At 44.8% G+C, this 20,256-nt stretch overlaps 1 protein-coding gene across 1 annotated transcript in view; it reads left to right on the top strand.

Moving 5' to 3' along the window:
• Positions 1-20,256, top strand: part of LOC124778005 (UDP-glucosyltransferase 2-like) — a 101,313-nt gene that overhangs the window by 37,338 nt on the left and 43,719 nt on the right. Inside the window, exon 4 of the mRNA XM_047253578.1 lies at positions 9,723-10,182. Coding sequence (XP_047109534.1) covers positions 9,723-10,182 — 460 coding nt within the window. The remainder of the gene's footprint in view (positions 1-9,722; positions 10,183-20,256) is intronic.

Below are 20,256 nucleotides of genomic sequence, written 5' to 3'. Positions count from 1 at the left end.
ATCACTAGCAGTCGAGATGACAGGCATCTTATGCGCATGGCTGTAGCGGATCGTGCAGCCACGTATCGATCCCTGAGTCACCAGATGGGGACGTTTGCAAGACAACAACCATCTGCACGAACAGTTCGATGATGTTTGCAGCAGCATGGACTATCAGCTCGGAGACCACGGCTGCGGTTACCCTTGACGCTGCATCACAGACAGGAGCACCTGCGATGGTGTACTCAACGACGAACCTGGGTGCACGAATGGCAAAACGTCATTTTTTCGGATGAATCCAGGTTCTGTTTACAGCATCACAATGGTCGCATCCGTGTTTGGCGACATCGCGGTGAACGCACATTGGAAGCGTGTATTCGTCATCGCCATACTGGCGTATCACCCGGCGTGATGGTATGGGATGCCACTGGTTACACGTCTCGGTCACGTCTTGTTCACACTGACGGCACCTTGAACAGGGGACGTTATATTTCAGATGTGTTACGACTGGCGGCTCGACCCTTCATTCGATCCCTGCGAAATCCTGTATTTCAACAGGATAATGCACGACCGCATGTTGCAGATCCTGTACGGGCCTTTCTGGACATAGGAAATGTTCGACTGCTGCCCTGGCCAGCACATTCTCCAGATCTATCACCAATTGAAAACGTCTGGTCAATGGTGGCCGAGCAACTGGCTCGTCACAATTCGCCAGTCACTACTCATGATGAACTCTGGTATCGTGTTGAAGTTGCATGGACAGCTGTACCTGTACACGCCATCCAAGCTCTGTTTGACTCAGTGCCCAGGCGTATCAAGGCCGTTATTACGACCAGAGGTGGTTGTTCTGGGTATTGATTTCTCAGGATCTATGCACCCAAATTGCGTGAAAATGTAATCACATGTCAGTCTAGTATAATATATTTGTCCAATGAATACTCGTTTATCATCTGCATTTCTTCTTGGTGTAGCAATTTTAATGGCCAGTAGTGTAGTACGATTGTGCCGCCTCTGTATCACAGCACACGTCGGCGCATGCCCCGTGTGCCATAAATAATACGCAACCAGCTACACAGTATTCTCAGATTTCTTGCAGAAAGTTGTTTACAAGTGGCTACACTGAGTGCACTTTCGCACATAAAAGGATACACCGCCACAGCCCAGTGGCTACCAGGCTGCCACCAACAGCTGCAGAACCGCTCAGACAGGGCTCCTTATGATCAACAGAAACCAGTCTTCACCTCATGATTAACTGCAGTGCGTCCGACTGGCCAGCAATCCACCAGGTTTTTGTCCATACGGTAGTTTCTGCATGCTGACCGTCGTCTCTTCATGCAACCGTCCCACACACACCTGCTTCTCACTGCCCTCGCTGTTGATGCACCTAAGGCTCACTGCTTCTTTTCACTATTGCAATCCGTCAACCCACCCTCTATTCTGGATCGTATGCTGACAGTTCCTGACCTCCAGTTCAGAGCGCATTGCCAAGCACAGCTCGAGCCACCAACCTCAGCCACCGCTACAATCCTCCATACACCATACTGACTGCCGACGATGTGCTCTGCTTCCGAGCGTATAGAGGCCACTGTCTTTCGGGATCCTCTGCAAGTTCCGATCACTCCAGCTAGCTAACTACCACCCTCCAAGTCTGTCCCCTGCTTGGCCACGTGCGGCCAAGGCGACAAGCAGTGCTGTGAGCTTCGCCATTCAGAAGGATAATGTCTGTGTTTTCTGCAAACGTGTACGCAACCTTGTTGCTCTCTCAAGAACACATGAACGAGGCTCGAACCATGTCAGAGAGGTAGGACAGACGTTAAATGACGTCAGCCGATCCGACGTAACTACTTCCACCATGGGTACACTGTTCCATACCTACTTAGAAAACAGATTTTCAAACACCTGTAGCACGAAAACGGTACGTTTACAGATGTGGGTTCCTGTTCAAAATATTTTGTACTCAATCCCCTCATCATCATCATCATCATCATCATCATTGTTCTGCTCAAAGGCAGGTTTTCACATGGTAGTTCTCCAGGCTGTCCGGTGTTCTGCCATCCTCTTCAGGTCTGCATAATTTCCTCTCCCTTTTATGTCGTCTATCATCTTGTATCTCCTGCTTCCTCTCAGTCTTCTCCTACAAACCAATCCTTCCAAAGCATCTACTAGCAAGCACTCCCTTCTCAATGAATGTCCAACCAGTTCTTTTTCCTTTCTCTTGCAACCTTCAGCAGACATCTTCTCTCACCAACCCTTTCCAACACTCTTTCATTACTCACTCTTTCCATCCAGCTTATTCTCTCCATTCTCCTCCACATCTCAAATGCTTCTAGCCTTTTTTCATCCTCTCGTCGCAGTCTCCATGTTTCTGCCCCTTATAGTGCCACACTCCAGACAAAACATTTGCCAAGCCTTCTCCTTAGTCCTTTATCTAATTTGCCACATAAGAGTCTCCTCTTTCTGTTGAATGCCTCCTTCGCTATGGCAATTCGAGTTTTCACCTCCTGGTGACATCTCAAGTCTTCAGTTATTGTGCTTCCGAGATATTTAAATTCACTTACCTGGCTAATGGTAGATTGTCCTATTTTAATATTGGACAGTCTGCGTCTTGTACTGATGACCATACTCTTCGTTTTAGCTGTGTTTATTTGCATCCCATATTCCGCACAAGCTTCGTTCAGATCTTTGAGCATGTTATTTACTGTCCTCTACAAGTGCTAAAAGTTTCTAACGAGGACTTCTGAACACGCTATATACACTGAACAGCCAAACCATTAAGACCACGGACCTAGTATCGATGAAAATCCGTCCAAGCGACAGCAACGTCACCTGGCGTAGAATGACTGTTAGTCAGACAAACGTATGGTTCATCTAGTATCAGCGAGCGTGCTCACCATGTGTAGAATGGGGAAATCGCGCGATTGACCGGGGGCAGGCTGTGACGGCCTGGGAGTTCAGCAGGAGCATTTCGGGAACTGCACGACTTGTCGGTTGTTCGAGGAGTGCTGTGGCGAGTTCCTTCAACACGTGGCGAAACAAAGGTGAAACCCTGTCCAGACGTCGTGGGGTTGGGCGACCACCCCTCTCTACAGATGTCGGGCATCGTAGGCTGGGCAGACTGGTGAAACAGGACAGGCGGCGAACTGTAGAGGAACCAACACCAGACTTTAGTTCTGAGCGGAATATAAGTGTGTCTGAGCACACAGTGCACCGAACACTCCTAAAGATGGCCTTTGCAGCCGCTGATCCATGCATAAGCGAATGTCGCCGGCCAGGGTGGCCGAGCGGTTCTAGGAGCTACAGTCTGGAACCACGCGACCGCTACGGTCGCAGGTTCGAACCCTGCCTCGGGCATGGGTGTGTGTGACGTCCTTAGGTTCGTTAGGTTTAAGTAGCTCTAAGTTCTAGGGGACTGATGACCTCAGAAGTTAAGTCCCATAGTGCTCAGAGCCATTTGAACCATAAGCCAATGTCAGCACCACGACATCGGCAGATAGGACTGAAATGGGCACATGACCATCGGCACTGGGCGTTGGCGCAGTGGCAGAGCTTTGCATGGTCTGATGAACCCCGATCGTCATGCAAACTGGAGGGCGCGAATCCGTCATCTTCCAGGGAAAGAGCTCCTTGACACCTGTACAGTGGGACGAATCCAAGATGGTAGCAGCTCCATTATTCTCTGGTGAACATTCACTTGGCCAAACATGGATCCAGTGGAGCTCGTGCAAGGCACCATGATGGACGAGATGTATCGTACACTGGTTGTAGACCACATACACCCCTTCATGACGATCATGTTACCCTGTAGCCTCCCCCCCACTTATCGACCTTAATGACAGTGAAAAATTAAACCGCGTGTACCTAATGGAAATTTGGGAAAAGCAATCGTCACCGAAGTTAATCTGTCGGTAAAGAGAGAGGAAAGGGTTACATCTAAATTAAAGGAAAAATGCAAATGAAACTGGTGGAAATTAATTTTGAAAAGGGGTAAAGTTAATGAAGAAAGAAAATGTGCGGCCGTTGCGTTAACAATTAACTAGCGGTAATTAGATATTTGAGATTTGCGGAAAATTACAGTCGCCAGTCCTATGGACAATTACTATAGTAACTGAAAAAGAAACGTTATTGCACACATAATTAGCACTAGAAGCGTGGCAACTGAAGGTTGACACGTGTAGTGTGAAAACTGAATGTTTGTCATAAGTAATAAATTTCACTACACTCTGACTTAATTTAGCAAAAGAATTAATAAAACCGGAAAATTGAAAGTTAATTTAGTCACTGAAATTAATAGTGAGCTTTGCTTGTGAAGCACATCGAAATTCAGTAAAATACGGTTAGTCTTGCGCTACCTCAACAATCATTTCAAAAGATACTTGAATCTACGCAATTTAGAAATAAGAGATTTAACTATGAACTTGAATTAACTGATTCTGAACAATTAACGATAGTAAAATTTAGTACGTACCAAGCCGAGCTGCAGTCACAGGTAAGCTAAAATATGGTAACAAAACTCGCACTCTTAATTCGTGCTTGCCTAATCTAAATATTGTAGCCAGCTATGAATACATTAACTGAACTTTGAAATTAAAGCAGTGAAATGGAATGATATTACTTTAATGCTGACGTCTGAATTTCAACGACACTCGGGTTCATTTCGGAAAAGGAAGTGACCCTGCTTGGTAATGCAATTGGGACAATGAGCAACAAAGGTTGCTGTAATTTTGTGATGCAACAATTTTAAAAGCTGAGGTCTGCCATACAGTTCTAGAACTTTACGTGCTTCCAGTCTTCCTCGTTGGTTGATTGAAGGTTTGAAGCCGTCGATAGAGGAGGTGGCGACAGTCACTCATTGTCGGCCGTCGCTGTTCCAGAAGCTGCATGTTGGCGCGCCTTCTTCTCGACACGGTCACCAGGCGAAACGGGCTCTTGATGTGCGCCAGCTAATGCTTCCCGTCCGCAACACCATGTCAGAAACTAACATAGCAATTCGAGTGCTGCCAAACCCCGAAAGCGCGGCAACTCGCGGGAGCGTTACACAACACACCTGCACCACTGCACTACTCCAGCCAGCCTCTCTCTGCTCTGCCCGCCCTCCACGCGGCAGAGTTAACACTACCAAAGATCCTAAACACTTTGGTTCTCCACACGACATATCGATGTATTCGTTCGACACCATAGTTTTCCCTAGGCCAGACCCAGCGTATAAATACAAATAATATTCACCAAACAAACCAATTATACATCGATATAAATGCATATATGTACAAATAGTAAAAGATTTACAATATACAAAGACACAGAAATGTTATATCTTCAGGTAACAAATTAAGGAAAACAATTTGCAGTGCAATAAACGGAAATAGGAGGATATGCATTTCCGGCGTTACAGCCCGACGCCAGCGACGTTTTTCAACAAGATAATGCACGATGTCACGAGGCCCGGAGTATGTTGCACTGGTTCGAGGAACACAGCGAAGAGTTCCAGTTGATGTGTTGGCCCCCCGAACTTGACAGATCTGAATCTGATCGAACACATCTGGGATGTGATTCTACGTGCCGTCAGAGCTCATCGCCCCATCCCCAGAATTTGTGCGAATTAGGCGACTTGCGTGTGCAGTTGTGGTGTCAACTCCCTCCAGCGACTTACCAAGGCATCATTGGTTCCGTTCAAAGACGCGTCGCCGCTATTACCGTGCGAAAGGTAGACATACCGGCTGTTAGGTAGGTGCTCATAACGTTCTGGCTGATTGGTGTATATATTACACTCCTGGAAATGGAAAAAAGAACACATTGACACCGGTGTGTCAGACCCACCATACTTGCTCCGGACACTGCGAGAGGGCTGTACATGCAATGATCACACGCACGGCACAGCGGACATACCAGGAACCGCGGTGATGGCCGTCGAATGGCGCTAGCTGCGCAGCATTTGTGCACCGCCACCGTCAGTGTCAGCCAGTTTGCCGTGGCATACGGAGCTCCATCGCAGTCTTTAACACTGGTAGCATGCCGCGACAGCGTGGACGTGAACCGTATGTGCAGTTGACGGACTTTGAGCGAGGGCGTATAGTGGGCATGCGGGAGGCCGGGTGGACGTACCACCGAATTGCTCCACACGTGGGGCTTGAGGTCTCCACAGCACATCGATGTTGTCGCCAGTGGTCGGCGGAAGGTGCACGTGCCCGTCGACCTGGGACCGGACCGCAGCGACGCACGGATGCACGCCAAGACCGTAGGATCCTACGCAGTGCCGTAGGGGACCGCACCGCCACTTCCCAGCAAATTAGGGACACTGTTGCTCCTGGGGTATCGGCGAGGACCATTCGCAACCGTCTCCATGAAGCTGGGCTACGGTCCCGCACACCGTTAGGCCGTCTTCCGCTCACGCCCCAACATCGTGCAGCCCGCCTCCAGTGGTGTCGCGACAGGCGTGAATGGAGGGACGAATGGAGACGTGTCGTCTTCAGCGATGAGAGTCGCTTCTGCCTTGGTGCCAATGATGGTCGTATGCGTGTTTGGCGCCGTGCAGGTGAGCGCCACAATCAGGACTGCATACGACCGAGGCACACAGGGCCAACACCCGGCATCATGGTGTGGGGAGCGATCTCCTACACTGGCCGTACACCACTGGTGATCGTCGAGGGGACACTGAATAGTGCACGGTACATCCAAACCGTCATCGAACCCATCGTTCTACCATTCCTAGACCGGCAAGGGAACTTGCTGTTCCAACAGGACAATGCACGTCCGCATGTATCCCGTGCCACCCAACGTGCTCTAGAAGGTGTAAGTCAACTACCCTGGCCAGCAAGATCTCCGGATCTGTCCCCCATTGAGCACGTTTGGGACTGGATGAAGCGTCGTCTCACGCGGTCTGCACGTCCAGCACGAACGCTGGTCCAACTGAGGCGCCAGGTGGAAATGGCATGGCAAGCCGTTCCACAGGACTACATCCAGCATCTCTACGATCGTCTCCATGGGAGAATAGCAGCCTGCATTGCTGCGAAAGGTGGATATACACTGTACTAGTGCCGACATTGTGCATGCTCTGTTGCCTGTGTCTATGTGCCTGTGGTTCTGCCAGTGTGATCATGTGATGTATCTGACCCCAGGAATGTGTCAATAAAGTTTCCCCTTCCTGGGACAATGAATTCACGGTGTTCTTATTTCAATTTCCAGGAGTGTATTTTCGTTGTGAGTCAGGAGCTGGCTTTCATAGTCCAGTTAGTAATGGAAGGTTGTGAATTTGGTATTCGAATCTTTTTGTGTGTAACGCCGCGTTCATACGCGCTCCCTTATCTCACTCGTCGTTTTACTGACAAATGATCAGTACATTAGTATTGTCTCCTAATAAGGGATATTGTTTTCTCGTACAGAACATGGTTTTAGTATTTTTAAGTGTGAGCAATGTAGTGTAGTTTCCGATGTATGCTCCACGGTGTGGAACTAATGTTAATAAAGCAGCTACTTGGCTCGTTATGCTCCACCTCGATGTGAAGAGCAACACGTGTTCCCATGTCCTATAAATTTAGCGACCTGTACCCTTCGAGAGGAAATTACTTAATATTTCAGCAAAGAAAGATCTCTGATAGATCGTTCTAGAGTTCTACAATGAAAATTCCGTTGCGCAATTTTCTCTTTAGGATAGAGAATACGACTAGTAGTCATTTAAAATTACATGGAATTTTAGACGGCTTCTCATTCAGGGCCGAGTTAGTACACTACTGGCCATTAAAATTACTACACCAAGATGAAACGCAGATGATAAACGGATATTCGTTGGACAAATATATTATACTAGAACTGACATGTGCTTACATTTTCACGCAATTTGGGTGCACATATCCCGAGAAATCAGTACAAAGAACAATCACCTCTGGCCGTAATAACGGCCTTGATACGCCTGGGCATTGACTCAAACAGAGCTTGGATGGCGTGTACAGGTATAGCTGCCCATGCAGCTTCAACACGATAACACAGTTCATCAAAGGTAGTGACTGGCGTATTGTGAAGAGCCAGTTGCTCGGCCACCATTGACCAGACATTTTCAATTGATGAGATATCTGGAGAATGTGCTGGCCAGGGCAGCAGTCGAACATTTTCTGTATCCAGAAAGGCCCGTACATGACCTGCAACACGGGGTCATGCATTATCCTGCTGTAATGTAGGGTTTCGCAGGGATCGAATGAAGGGTAGAGTCACGTGTCGTAACACATCTGAAATGTAACGTCCACTGTTCAAAGTGTCGTCAATGCGAACTAGAGGAGACTGAGACGTGTAACCAATGGCACCCCATACCATCACGCCGGGCGATACGCCAGTATGGCGATGACGAATACACGCTTCCAATGTGCATTCACTGCGATGTCGCCAAACACAGATGCGACCATCATGATGCTGTAAATAGAACCTGGATTCATCCGAAAAAATGACGTTTTGCCATTCGTGCACCCAGGTTCGTCGTTGAGTACACCATCGCAGGCGCTCCTGTCTGTGATGCAGCGTCAAGGGCATCCGCAGCCATGGTCTCCGAGCTGATAGTCTATGCTGCTGCAATAGTCGTCGAACTGTTCGTGCAGATGGTTGTTGTCTTTAAAACGTCCCCATCTGTTGACTCAGGGATAGAGACGTGGCTGCACGATCCGTTGCAGCCATGCGGATAAGATGCCTGTCATCTCGACTGCTAGTGATACGAGGCCGTTGGATGCAGCACGGCGTTCCGTATTATCCTCCTGAAGCCACCGATTTCATATTCTGCTAACAGTCATTGGATCTCGACCAACGCGAGCAGCAATGTCGCGATACGATAAACCGCAATCGCGATAGGCTACAATCCGACCTTTGTCAAAGTCGGAAACGTGATGGTACGCATTTCTCCTCCTTACACGAGGCATCACAACAACGTTTCACCAGGCAACGCCGATCAGTTGCTGTTTGTGTATGAGAAATCGGTTGGAAACTTTCCTCATGTCAGCACGTTGTAGGTGTCGCCACCGGCGCTAACTTTTTGTGAATGCTCACTTGCATATCACAGCATCTTCTTCCATTCGGTTAAATTTCACGTCTGTAGCACGTCATCTTCGTGGTGCAGCAATTTTAATGGCCAGTAGTGTAATATTAATAGTGATGTTTGTACACAGCGTTCAGCTCCCGAAGTCCTTGTCATATGGTGAAGTGATCCACTTTTACCAGAAATGCAGTACACTTCTAGTGTGACCTAGGCCTAGACATTTGAAAGAGCGCTGCTGACTGCTATAGTGTCGCCGAGGTGAATTTCCCCCGCGAAAATATTCGAGGGAATCGCCGTACCGTTAAAATTTCTAGATCATACAGCCTACCAAGAGTTATCGTGTTACTTCATCCCACTGCACTCGGGAAATAATCGTCAGGGGGAAATCAAAGAAATTCCACCTTCACGAAAGTCGTTTTTCCCTCGCACTATTTGTGACTGGAGTAGCTGATGCTGGTACTAGAAATATTGTCTGTGACACAGCGAAAAGTAGCTTGCGGAATGTTAAAGGTTCAACTGAAACTTCCGAAATCCAGGCCTGTAGGCAGCTATCGGAGGGTTACCTAGACCTGGGGTCATTTTAGCATCCTCCATCCGGTAGGTCACGTGCTTTGCCTCCAAAACGCTATATAGTTATATTTGTGTATCTTTCGATGTGTAGTGTAATTTTGACTAAGTTTAGGTTGCCAGTAGCATCATTCGAAATGAGACTAGTTGTACAATTTCTGCGTAGGAAAAACCACACGTTCGACCTGGTGATGTTCGAGAGGCTACCTTACCAGGCCTACCACGGCCTCTTCCACAAGGTCGGGTCGCCTCCGGTAATTGGCGTCGTGACGTTGACGGCGTTGTCGGCCATGTACTACAGCCACGGAAATGCAATGAACCCAGCCTACCTACCCGATGTCTGGTTGGGGTTCTCCGATCACATGACCTTCTGGCAACGCCTGTACAATACGTTCTTCTACCTCTGGGTCAACTATCTTTGGTATTGCGAAATTCTCCCACGGCAAGACAACATCATGAGAGAGTACTTCGGTACGGACCCGCCTTCACTTTTCGAAACTGAGCATAACTACAGCTTGTTTATCGTCAGCAGCCACTTTTCGACGGAGTATCCACGACCACACCTACCGAGTGTCGTAGAGGTCACTGGCATCCATGTATCGCCAAAGACAGAACGATTACCAAAGGTAAGCTTCTTTCTATTCTAACTTAATTTTATTATTGCATGATAAATACCATGTAACAAGTGTCAATGGAACTATTCTAATGACGGCAGGAAATACGTGTTAGTACGTAAAGAAGAGTGGTGAAGAATTTATGGGCAGTTCGAGACAACAGTGGAGAAATATCCGGAATTAATTTGCACTCTGCAGTGAATTGTGTTCTGATTTGTAACTTCCTGGCAGATTCAAAATGTGTACCGGGCCAGGATTCGAAACGGAATCCTTTCCGTTTCGTGGGCCAGTGTTCGACTTACTGAGCTATCCAGATACTACTCACGTATGGATCTCACAACTTTACTTCCGTAAATGCTTTTCCCCTACCTTCCAAATTTAGCAGACATTTCCGATATAACTCATTCGGTAGATTAACTGCCTGTGAAAGAGAAAGACCCTGGGTTCGAGACCCGGTCCAGCACATATTTTTAACATGCCACCAATTTCGGTGAGAGCTAGTGTATCGAATTAAGGATAAAATATTTCATGGTAGAACTTGATTAATTGACTTAAAGAAGTGACACTGTTCCCCTCGAGGATTGGTTAATTTACTAATGGTGGAAACAAAGTGGGAGGTGGATTATAGTCTGAACCAAGATTATAATACAGCAGTCAGGTATAGGTGGATATAGGTTGAAGTAATTATTTAGAAAAGAAGAAAGTCACATGGAGTGCTTCATCACACTTCGGACTGCAAACCACAACACCCACAACAACGTAACTGCATACAGAGAATGCAGATGATAATAATATTATTTTATAGGTGGTGAGCACCTCCACGTAGTTTCATAAATATCGGATTGGTGTTTCGAGGTGTAACATCTTCCAGTTACGTCGGAGTGTTAAAAGTGATATCACTACGTATGAGACCAAGATTTAAATTACCCCTGTAAGCTGGGATCGAGCACTATCCTTTCAGGCGGCACGAACGGGCTCCACTTGTTAAGAGCCCTGTTTTTGATAGCATTTTGAAATTTAATAACCCAGAACCTTAAATAAATACTGGAATGCAACATTAACCAAACAACTAGTATATTGTGGCCTCTAGGTGAAAAGCTTTCAATAACTGTGTAGAGTGAATAATGATTTTTACCTTACGTACTGAATTACGTGTAATTTTTATTTTAGGTACACTGTACTTCCACACTATCCAAAATAAAAGGTCAAAACAAATTTCATTCTTTTGGTTATTAAGTTGCTGACACAGTAACCAATGAATATTTAACAATTTATTGTCTTGTGTATTTTTAAAAGAACTGCTTTCAGAATTCAATTATTTCTCCTAATAATTTAAGAACACATGACATGCTCCAGCTTAAAATCTTTAATACATTTGTGAATAGCGTAGTTTATTGAGTAGGGAACCACTATATTACAATTCATGCAATATTTTGTTTGAGTGAGATAATGATACCTAAGTATACAAAGACGTTGATTGCCGGAAATTGAAACTAAAGATTTGCATGTCATTTTCTTCTCAGTAATAAAATGTCAAAGCATTCCAACTCCATAACCTTGTTAACCTGAGTTTTGTTTTCATTTCTTTGTTATCTGGCCTGCTTAGTCAAGCCTTCAGCAGTTCAGTTTCAGCGACACAGCGACACGTTCCCTGGCCCCTATTATCAGTCCACATTTCGTGTTGTCCCCAGTTCTGATGTGTAGTCTACTAATGATTTTTAATCTGCTTATTTCTCCACCATTAAAACATATTATAATGTCCGATCTGAAAAGCAGGCATACCAACGAACATAGTTCTTCGCAAGCGTTCCCAAATGCAATTACTGAACTTTTTATTCAGATCCATGCTATGTAAGCATTTCTCCAGGAGTTTAGAATCTGAAAAATCTCTACATATTGGTTTTACTTCCACCGTGACAGTCTCTGGCATGGAATGGGCACTTGTATGTTTTTGTCCATTTGCTTCACACCTGTTACACTTGCATCACGAAGTGTTTCACTTTTGACAAAGGCCACGCAGTGGATGCTCATGAATGGATATTCTGTGAATCAGAGTTGCCCAAATTGCTTTTCTCATCTCGCCGGCATTCTTGCTGTTTCTCCTGATGGCTAGACCATAATATTCGGTAAGGCTTTCTGTATCTGATATGGCGAGTCCGCCTGCCCATCAATTGCTTTGCCATAGGAGAATTTTTTTCCTGTCATGTCCTTGCACAGTTTCCTAAACCTTGCCCCCATTCTCTTCTGCACATATCCTATACATACCATTTCTTTAATTTCAGTTTCAGCACATAATTCAGCAGCCACAACACTGTTGAAGTCTTTAGAGCCATCATCAACAAGGTAGTGAGTGTATTGTAAGACTCGTGTAGCAATTGCCCTGCTAAAGATAGAGACGGCCCCTTGTTTTCGATACCACCATTGAAATCTTCAAAGTTTTTATCACATTTGTGTTTATTTACCTTACTGGCACAATCTTGGCTATATTTCGTGAGATATTCACAGTCCAGCACTTCGCCTGTATCTAGTGAGGTAACTGTGACAACTCCATTCGGTGATGTACGGCCTCTCCCCTGGCAGGAATCGGCCAATGCAGCAACAGTATCACAAGATTGACAAATATCTATAGCTTCGTTTGCTGCCCTCTGCACACAAGCTTCACCAACTTCCGTTAGGGCAATATACAAACGTTTATAACACCTCACAAACTTGACAGGTGGCGATGGGAGATTCATCACAGTACAGAATATCTGGGCTGTTTTTCTGCCCTTCCCATTACACATTATGGCATAACCAAGGAGAATATTCACTTCATTGTATTTTTGTATGTTACAGTAGATGTCATTATACGTTTCGTTACATTACACACTTTACATTCCACTACAATTCTGATGGACAGGTCTCATCTCTTACTTACGTTCTATCTAAACGTTAGGGATTTTTCACTACTATAACATTAACATTTGGCAACAGACAAAATTAATTCTGAAAGCTTATATTTATTAATTAAAATGAACCCGTTATTTTTAACAGTTAAAACACCAACATCTTGTTCATTTTCGGTAAGATGTTTCAACTTCCGTTTTGAAACACTTCCTGGAAAACTTTTAGGCCTAACCTCAGTTCGCAGCGTCATAACAACTTCTTCATTTTTACAATATCCAACAACACGCTTCTTCGTAAAATTTACGAGTACAATTAAACTTCCGTCTTTTGCGCATTTTAAGATGTAAAATAGTTAAAACATGCAGTCATAACATCAACTTTACAGAACAAACGTACGAGAAAAACATAAATAAATTCAAATAATCTACAGGTATAGACAGAAAGATCGATTGAATAAATCCCTGCTCATAGCACAGTCTACATGTTCAAGGATATTACAGAAGCAAGTTGCTATGGAAACAGTGCCACCAGAATTAAATAACGAAACGTTTTGTGTTAGACACTGATCCGACAGCTAGCCATTCGCGTGCCGCAACTGCATTAGGAAGGCACTTAAACACGAAAATATGTATACATATTTGGACTCAGGAAGAACCACTGGATTTCATGAAACAAAGTTCCATTTTTTGAACCCTCATGACGTATAGGTCCCTTTATCAGGAACAGTTGGGAGGCTAGTTTTACCATTACAGAAGTCAACAACTGAGGCTTTTCCATCTGAAGCAATACGTACACGGCGCTCCAGAATTGAAGGGTTGCTTTTCCGAAATCCTGTAATTTTTCCCATTGTAGAGCACAAATTTTAAATTTGGCTCAAAGTGGCCTACAACCTTCCATTTCAGTGGCGCAAACGCGTTACGCCCTGCGAAGTCATTCTCGCTGTCGACGGCGCTTCATACAGCAAGGTGCCGACACAGGCCATGTGACGCGTAATGTGGCTACCTGCGTCTCACTGACACCAAATGTCACCACAATTCTGCTCAACGCCATCATGGACGTGACAAAGGATGGGAAGGGCGTAACGGATGCTCTTACGCACATTTCATCCCTCGTGTTGATACCGCTGTGACGGAGTTCAGAATGCGTGGAAATCACGATTTTCTTATGAGTGGCCGAGGAAAATATTTCGAACAGACCACCGCTCAGAACTGACGAGGAAAGGCTTTAGAAGGTGGCTTCAAGAGCATCAATGGCAGCATCCCTTTCCTTGGGACGTTGATTCCCACACAATTTCCGGCCGAAAACAACAGTTCGTAGAGAGAGGAAGGCATACTTGACAACATTTGACACTGCTGACACTTCCTGGGCGATTCAACCCTTCGCAATGGACAGAAATGGGCTGTAAACACACTAAATGTGATATCCCCCGTTTGGAGTACAGGGTGACTGCAATTTTTCTCTTGTATACGGTGTGGAATACTCTCTTTCAAATTCTGAAGGTGGCAGGGGTAAAATATAGGGAACGAAAAGCTATTTTCAATTTGTACAGAAACCAGATGGCAGTCATAAGAGTCGAGGGGCATGAAAGGGAAGCAGTGGTTGGGAAGGGAGTGAGACAGGGTTGTAGTCTCTCCCCGATGTTATTCGATCTGTATATTGAGCAAGCAGTGAAGTAAACAAAAGAAAAATTCGGAGTAGGTATTAAAATCCATGGAGAAGAAATAAAAACTTTGAGGTTCGCCGATGACATTGTAATTCTGTCAGAGACAGCAAAGGACTTGGAAGAGCAGTTGAACGGAGTGGATAGTGTCTTGAAAGGAGGATATAAGATGAACACCAACAAAATCAAAACGAGGATAATGGAATGTAGTCGAATTAAGTCGGGTGATGCTGAGGGAATTAGATTAGGAAATGAGACAAAGTAGTAAAGGAGTTTTGCTATTTGATGAGCAAAATAACTGATGATGGTCGAAGTAGAGAGGATATAAAATGTAGACTGGCAATGGCAAGGAATGTGTTTCTGAAGAAGAGAAATTTGTTAACATCGAGTATAGATTTAAGTGTCAGTAAGTCATTTCTGAAAGTATTTGTATGGAGTGTAGGCATGTATGGATGTGAAACATGGACGATAAATAGTTTGGACAAGAAGAGAATAGAAGCTTTTGAAATGTGGTGCTACAGAAGGTTTAGGTTAGTGTTGTTTAACGTCCCGTCGACAACGATGTCGTTAGAGAAGGAGCGCAAGCTCGGGTTAGGGAAATCGGCCGTGCCCTTTCAGAGGAACCATCCCAGCATTTGCCTGAAACAATTCAGGGAAATCACGGAAAACCTAAATCAGGATGGCTGGAGACGGAATTGAACCGTCGTCCTCCCGAATGCGAGTCCAGTGTGCTAACCACTGCGCCACCTTGCTCCGGCGCTACAGAAGAATGCTGAAAATTAGATGGGTAGATCACATAACTAATGAGGAAGTACTGAATAGGATTGGGGAGAAGAGAAGTTTGTAGCACAACTTGACTAGAAGAAGGGATCGGTTGGTAGGACATGTTCTGAGGCATCAAGGGATCACCAATTTAGTATTGGAGGGCAGCGTGGAGGGTAAAAATCGTAGGGGGAGACCAAGAGAGGAATACACTAAGCAGATTCAGAAGGATGTAGGTTGCGGTAGGTACTGGGAGATGAAGAAGCTTGCACAGGATAGAGTAGCATGGAGAGCTGCATCAAACCAGTCTCAGGACTGAAGACCACAACAACAACACGGTGTGGAAATACTGGGGGTAGATCAAAGTCGCTAGTTGGACTCTGAACGTGATCGTAAGTAGCAAAGGGTGCGATGAAAAACACGACTGGGGACAGTTCACAATCATTAGCCGAAATCTGAACGTGATCCAAAGGAGCAAAAAGTTAGCTTACGCTTTTTTATGCCTCCTAGTTCACCTCTCATGTGGTGTGATCGTGGAGGTGCGTGACATTGACACATGTGCGAATACGATGATGCCAAAGGGTCCTCTGAGGCCCTCCCCCTCTCCTCCCCCCACTGTCCCAGCTTTTCGGCAACAACCTTTGTGGCACAATCCCACATTTACAAAGAATTTTAAATACGTTCCATCACAGAGAAAACTGTCGAAGTAGTCCTGGAGGCCTGCAATCAGGCAAGTGACATCAGGAGTGTATCAAGCTGTTGCGGAAGCCTAGAGCTACTTCACAGGTTTTTTTCTTTAAAGGTACCGTTTTAAAATTCTTAACAAATGTGGTCAGCTGCCACCGCGGGTATTGTGGAACGGGGTGAAGAAGGGGTGGGGGAGGGGCGGGGGGCTTGGAGGGACCCTTTACCATTGTATTCATACATATGTCAATGTCGCATCCCTTCATGATCACGCCACGGAAGAGCACGTAAGAAGAGCTAAAAAAAAAAAACCTCCCATTGCTGCTTTGGACGTATCTTTGGATTTCGTCTAATGGCTTTGAACGGTCCCTCGTGGTTCCGCCCTGAACACGTGACCAATAATTGGGCTCGGGCGGAACTCAAAAGGGTTGAGGTCTGGTCCAATGGGACTGCAGTGTACTCGGCCACTCATAAGAAAACAGCGCGATTTCCAAACTGCGCGCCGCGTTTCTGACATCCATCGCAGAGGCGTCAAAATTAGGGGTGAAATGTGCCTAATAGGGGCTGTGGCACACGTCCAGGGTGGCTTTGGGCAGTATTCTGGTGACATGTGGTGGCAATGCGGCATAATTAGCCTACTTCCCAGCTCACACGAACTTCTGGGCTCGGGCGTTTTTTTCGCTTGCATCTACACCTTTCAGGGCCGCACGCTTTTCACCATTACAGAGAGAGGTTGCAGAGACACCTTTGAGCCAAATGTCAGACCTATGCGCTGCAACGAAAATCATTTCGTAGTTTAGGAAAAGCGATCCTTTAATTATGTTGCACTCTACAATTGTCCAGAAAAGAAAGAAACGAATATTGTTGAGCAATGGCCTTTATTGAGAGATCTAAAAATAAAAATACTGCTTCTGTAAATCAAGTTGTAACAAAATATATTTTCTTTAAGCTTGTTGGCCCTTTGCTAACCATCTTCTCCAGTTCAAGGGTGGTCTTTCCACATCTGCTCAACTCCACTCCCAATGCGAAGCTACGGGGACGTTCACTATTTTACTGATTTTTCCTCATGTCACACATGTCGGCCTCTCGCTGAGTAGTAGTCAAGAAGCTGATTATGTAACGAGCATTTGCCTTTGTAGTCACCTATGACGGACCTACAACAAACCCAAACACTTCTGCTTATTTTACTTTCCAGCGACTTTATAGCGACGTCTGTTTCCAGCGTCATATTGTTTGTACACCCATCGAAAAAAAATATTACTGACCCTACAGCGACACTGTTTTCCTCTACTTTTGATTGGATTTCTGGTTCCCTTTTTTCATCTTCTATTACGAGTACCTAGTCGCACCTGCACCCTCGCTTGAGCCGTCCGGGGTGGCCGAGCGGTTCTAGGCGCTACAGTCTGGAACCGCGCGACCGCCAAGGTCGCAAGTTCGAATCCTGCCTCGGGCATGGATGTGTGTGATCTCCTCAGGTTAGTTAGGTTTAAGTAGTTTTAAGTTCTAGAGGGCTGATGACCTTAGAAGTTAAGTCCCATAGTGCTCAGAGCCATAACATAACCCTCGCTTGAATGGCACCTCGTTACTAGCTCGCATAGAACAATAAATTTACACTTTCAGATATTTTCTGCTTTAAGTGAACTTTCCCACGAACAATAACCGCGTGTAAACCATTTTGGGAAGTATTTTGGCTATCATAATTTTTCGTATTTATTCAAACTGTATATTTAGCAAGCAGTGAAGGAAACAAAAGAAAAATTCGGAGTGGGTATTAACATCCATGGAGAAGAAATAAAAACTTTGAGGTTCGCCGATGACATTGTAATTCTGTCAGAGACAGCAAAGGACTTGGAAGAGCAGTTGAACGGAATGGATAGTGTCTTGAAAGGAGGATATAAGATGAACATCAACAAAAGCAAAACGAGGATAATGGAATGTAGTCGAATTAAATCGGGTGATGCTGAGGGAATTAGATTAGGAAATGAGACACTTAAAGTAGGAAAGGAGTTTTGCTATTTGGGGAGCAAAATAACTGATGACGGTCGAAGTAGATAGGATATAAAATGTAGACTGGCAATGGCAAGGAAAGCGTTTCTGAAGAAGAGAAATTTGTTAACATCGAGTATAGATTTAAGTGTCAGGAAATCATTTCTGAAAGTATTTGTATGGAGTGTAGCCATGTATGGAAGTGAGACATGGACGACAAATACTTTAGGCAATAAGAGATGAGCTTTTGAAATGTGGTGCTACAGAAGAATGCTGAAGATTAGATGGGTAGATCACATAACTAATGAGCAGGTATTGAATAGAACTGCGGAGAAGAGGAGTTTGTGGCACAACTTGTCCAGAAGAAGGGATCGGTTGGTAGGACATGTTCTGAGGCATGAAGGGATCACCAATTTAGTACTGGAGGGCAGCGTGGAGGGTAAAAATCGTAGGGGGAGACCAAGAGATGAATACACTAAGTAGTGAAACGTCCCCTTTGAACAATTTATATAGGACTGTGCTTAACCTGACACACAATACTTTGTTAGCGCAACGCAATCTGACTTTCAAAATTCCCTACAAAAGAATGGCCCTGACTAACATTAAACTATACCTTTCACAAATCACTTACCTCACAAAAATCTTCGCTGCTCAAGCTACTGCAATACAGCAAGCGCCACTACTGCCAGCTAAATAAAAGATTCAAACTACTAAAGGCACTAACTACTGATAGGGATAGTTAGCAAATGAAAGATATTAATAGAGAACAAACAATGTATTTACCTTAATATCATCACAAGTCATAATATATATATCAGTTCATGACAAATTGCAAACCTCCGCCATCTCTCTCCCCACATCCACCACTGCTGGCGGCTCACCTCCAACTGCACAACGCTACGCGCTGTTCACAGCCAGCTGCCGCTGCCCAACACTACAATGGCAGACAACAATGCAAACTAGCCACAGACTGCACACAGCACAGCCAGTGATTTTCATATTGAGCGCTACGTAACGTTGCCAATAAGAAAACATAAACAGCCTACTTACATAGAGAAAACATAAACAGCCTACTTACATAGAGAAAACATAAACAGCCTACTTACATAGCCCCCTTGCTCCCCACAAAAATTTTTACAAATTGGTTTGGGCAGTGCCCAATACAGATTTGACAAAAATTTTTCTTTTCATAATTACAATAACAAAGAAATCTAATGCACACACTTATTGATACAATGTTGGTCAAAAGCTAAAAATTTCTCACAGTCCATAAAGACAGTCCACATTGTTCATCACAGTAAAAATGCAGAGTTTTTCTCAAAGTCTGAGCAGTAAAAGAAAATGCACATAGAAGTAGTGGATTTCCATGCAGTCTTGAAGAAGTAGTGTTGTCCTTCCAACGGAAAGACAGCGCTGACTCTCGACATGCAGACAGGTAATGGACCACAACAGAGCAAACCCACAACAGAGTCATTCGAAGTTTTGAAGACTATTGGTAGGTAGGTCATCACAGAACAGACCCACTGTAGTCCTGGTAGAGATTACGGTATTGGTGGGCCACCAGAGGTGCCGACCCACTGCAGGCCTTGTAGAAATAATGGTACTGGTGAGTCAGCAAAGGTGTAGACCCACTGTAGTCCTTGAAGAGATGGCCAGCAGCCATCTGTTGTGACTGTGCAGGTGCACAATTACCATTGAAGAGTCTTGCGGATAATATAGCAAGTCCATAAACCACCACTTGTGCACTCACAAAGTTTTTGAAATTGTCCTTAGAACCAGCAATGCTGTTATCCAGTCCCTTGCTATTAACACACGTGCAAACACTAACAGTCCCTACTTCTCATATATTGTCCACATACTATGACCACCAGAAACGTGTGCAGTGAAATGTAACTAACAAGTTAATAATGTCATGAACTGGTGACAATTACAATTTTATAACATAAGAATACAATTACAAAGGTACAAAATACATCATTAAAAACATAATAATACAGATAACATTTGTAGTACAGGCTTTACAAAAGAATAGAAATAAACATATACATGAGTGTTACAAAAATAGTGACATAAGTACATACATAAAATAATGAGAATAGTTTTCGAAA

The sequence above is a fragment of the Schistocerca piceifrons genome, chromosome 2 (assembly GCF_021461385.2).
Source record: "Schistocerca piceifrons isolate TAMUIC-IGC-003096 chromosome 2, iqSchPice1.1, whole genome shotgun sequence".
NCBI lineage: Eukaryota > Metazoa > Arthropoda > Insecta > Orthoptera > Acrididae > Schistocerca > Schistocerca piceifrons.
This window is presented reverse-complemented; position numbering and strand designations above follow the sequence as displayed.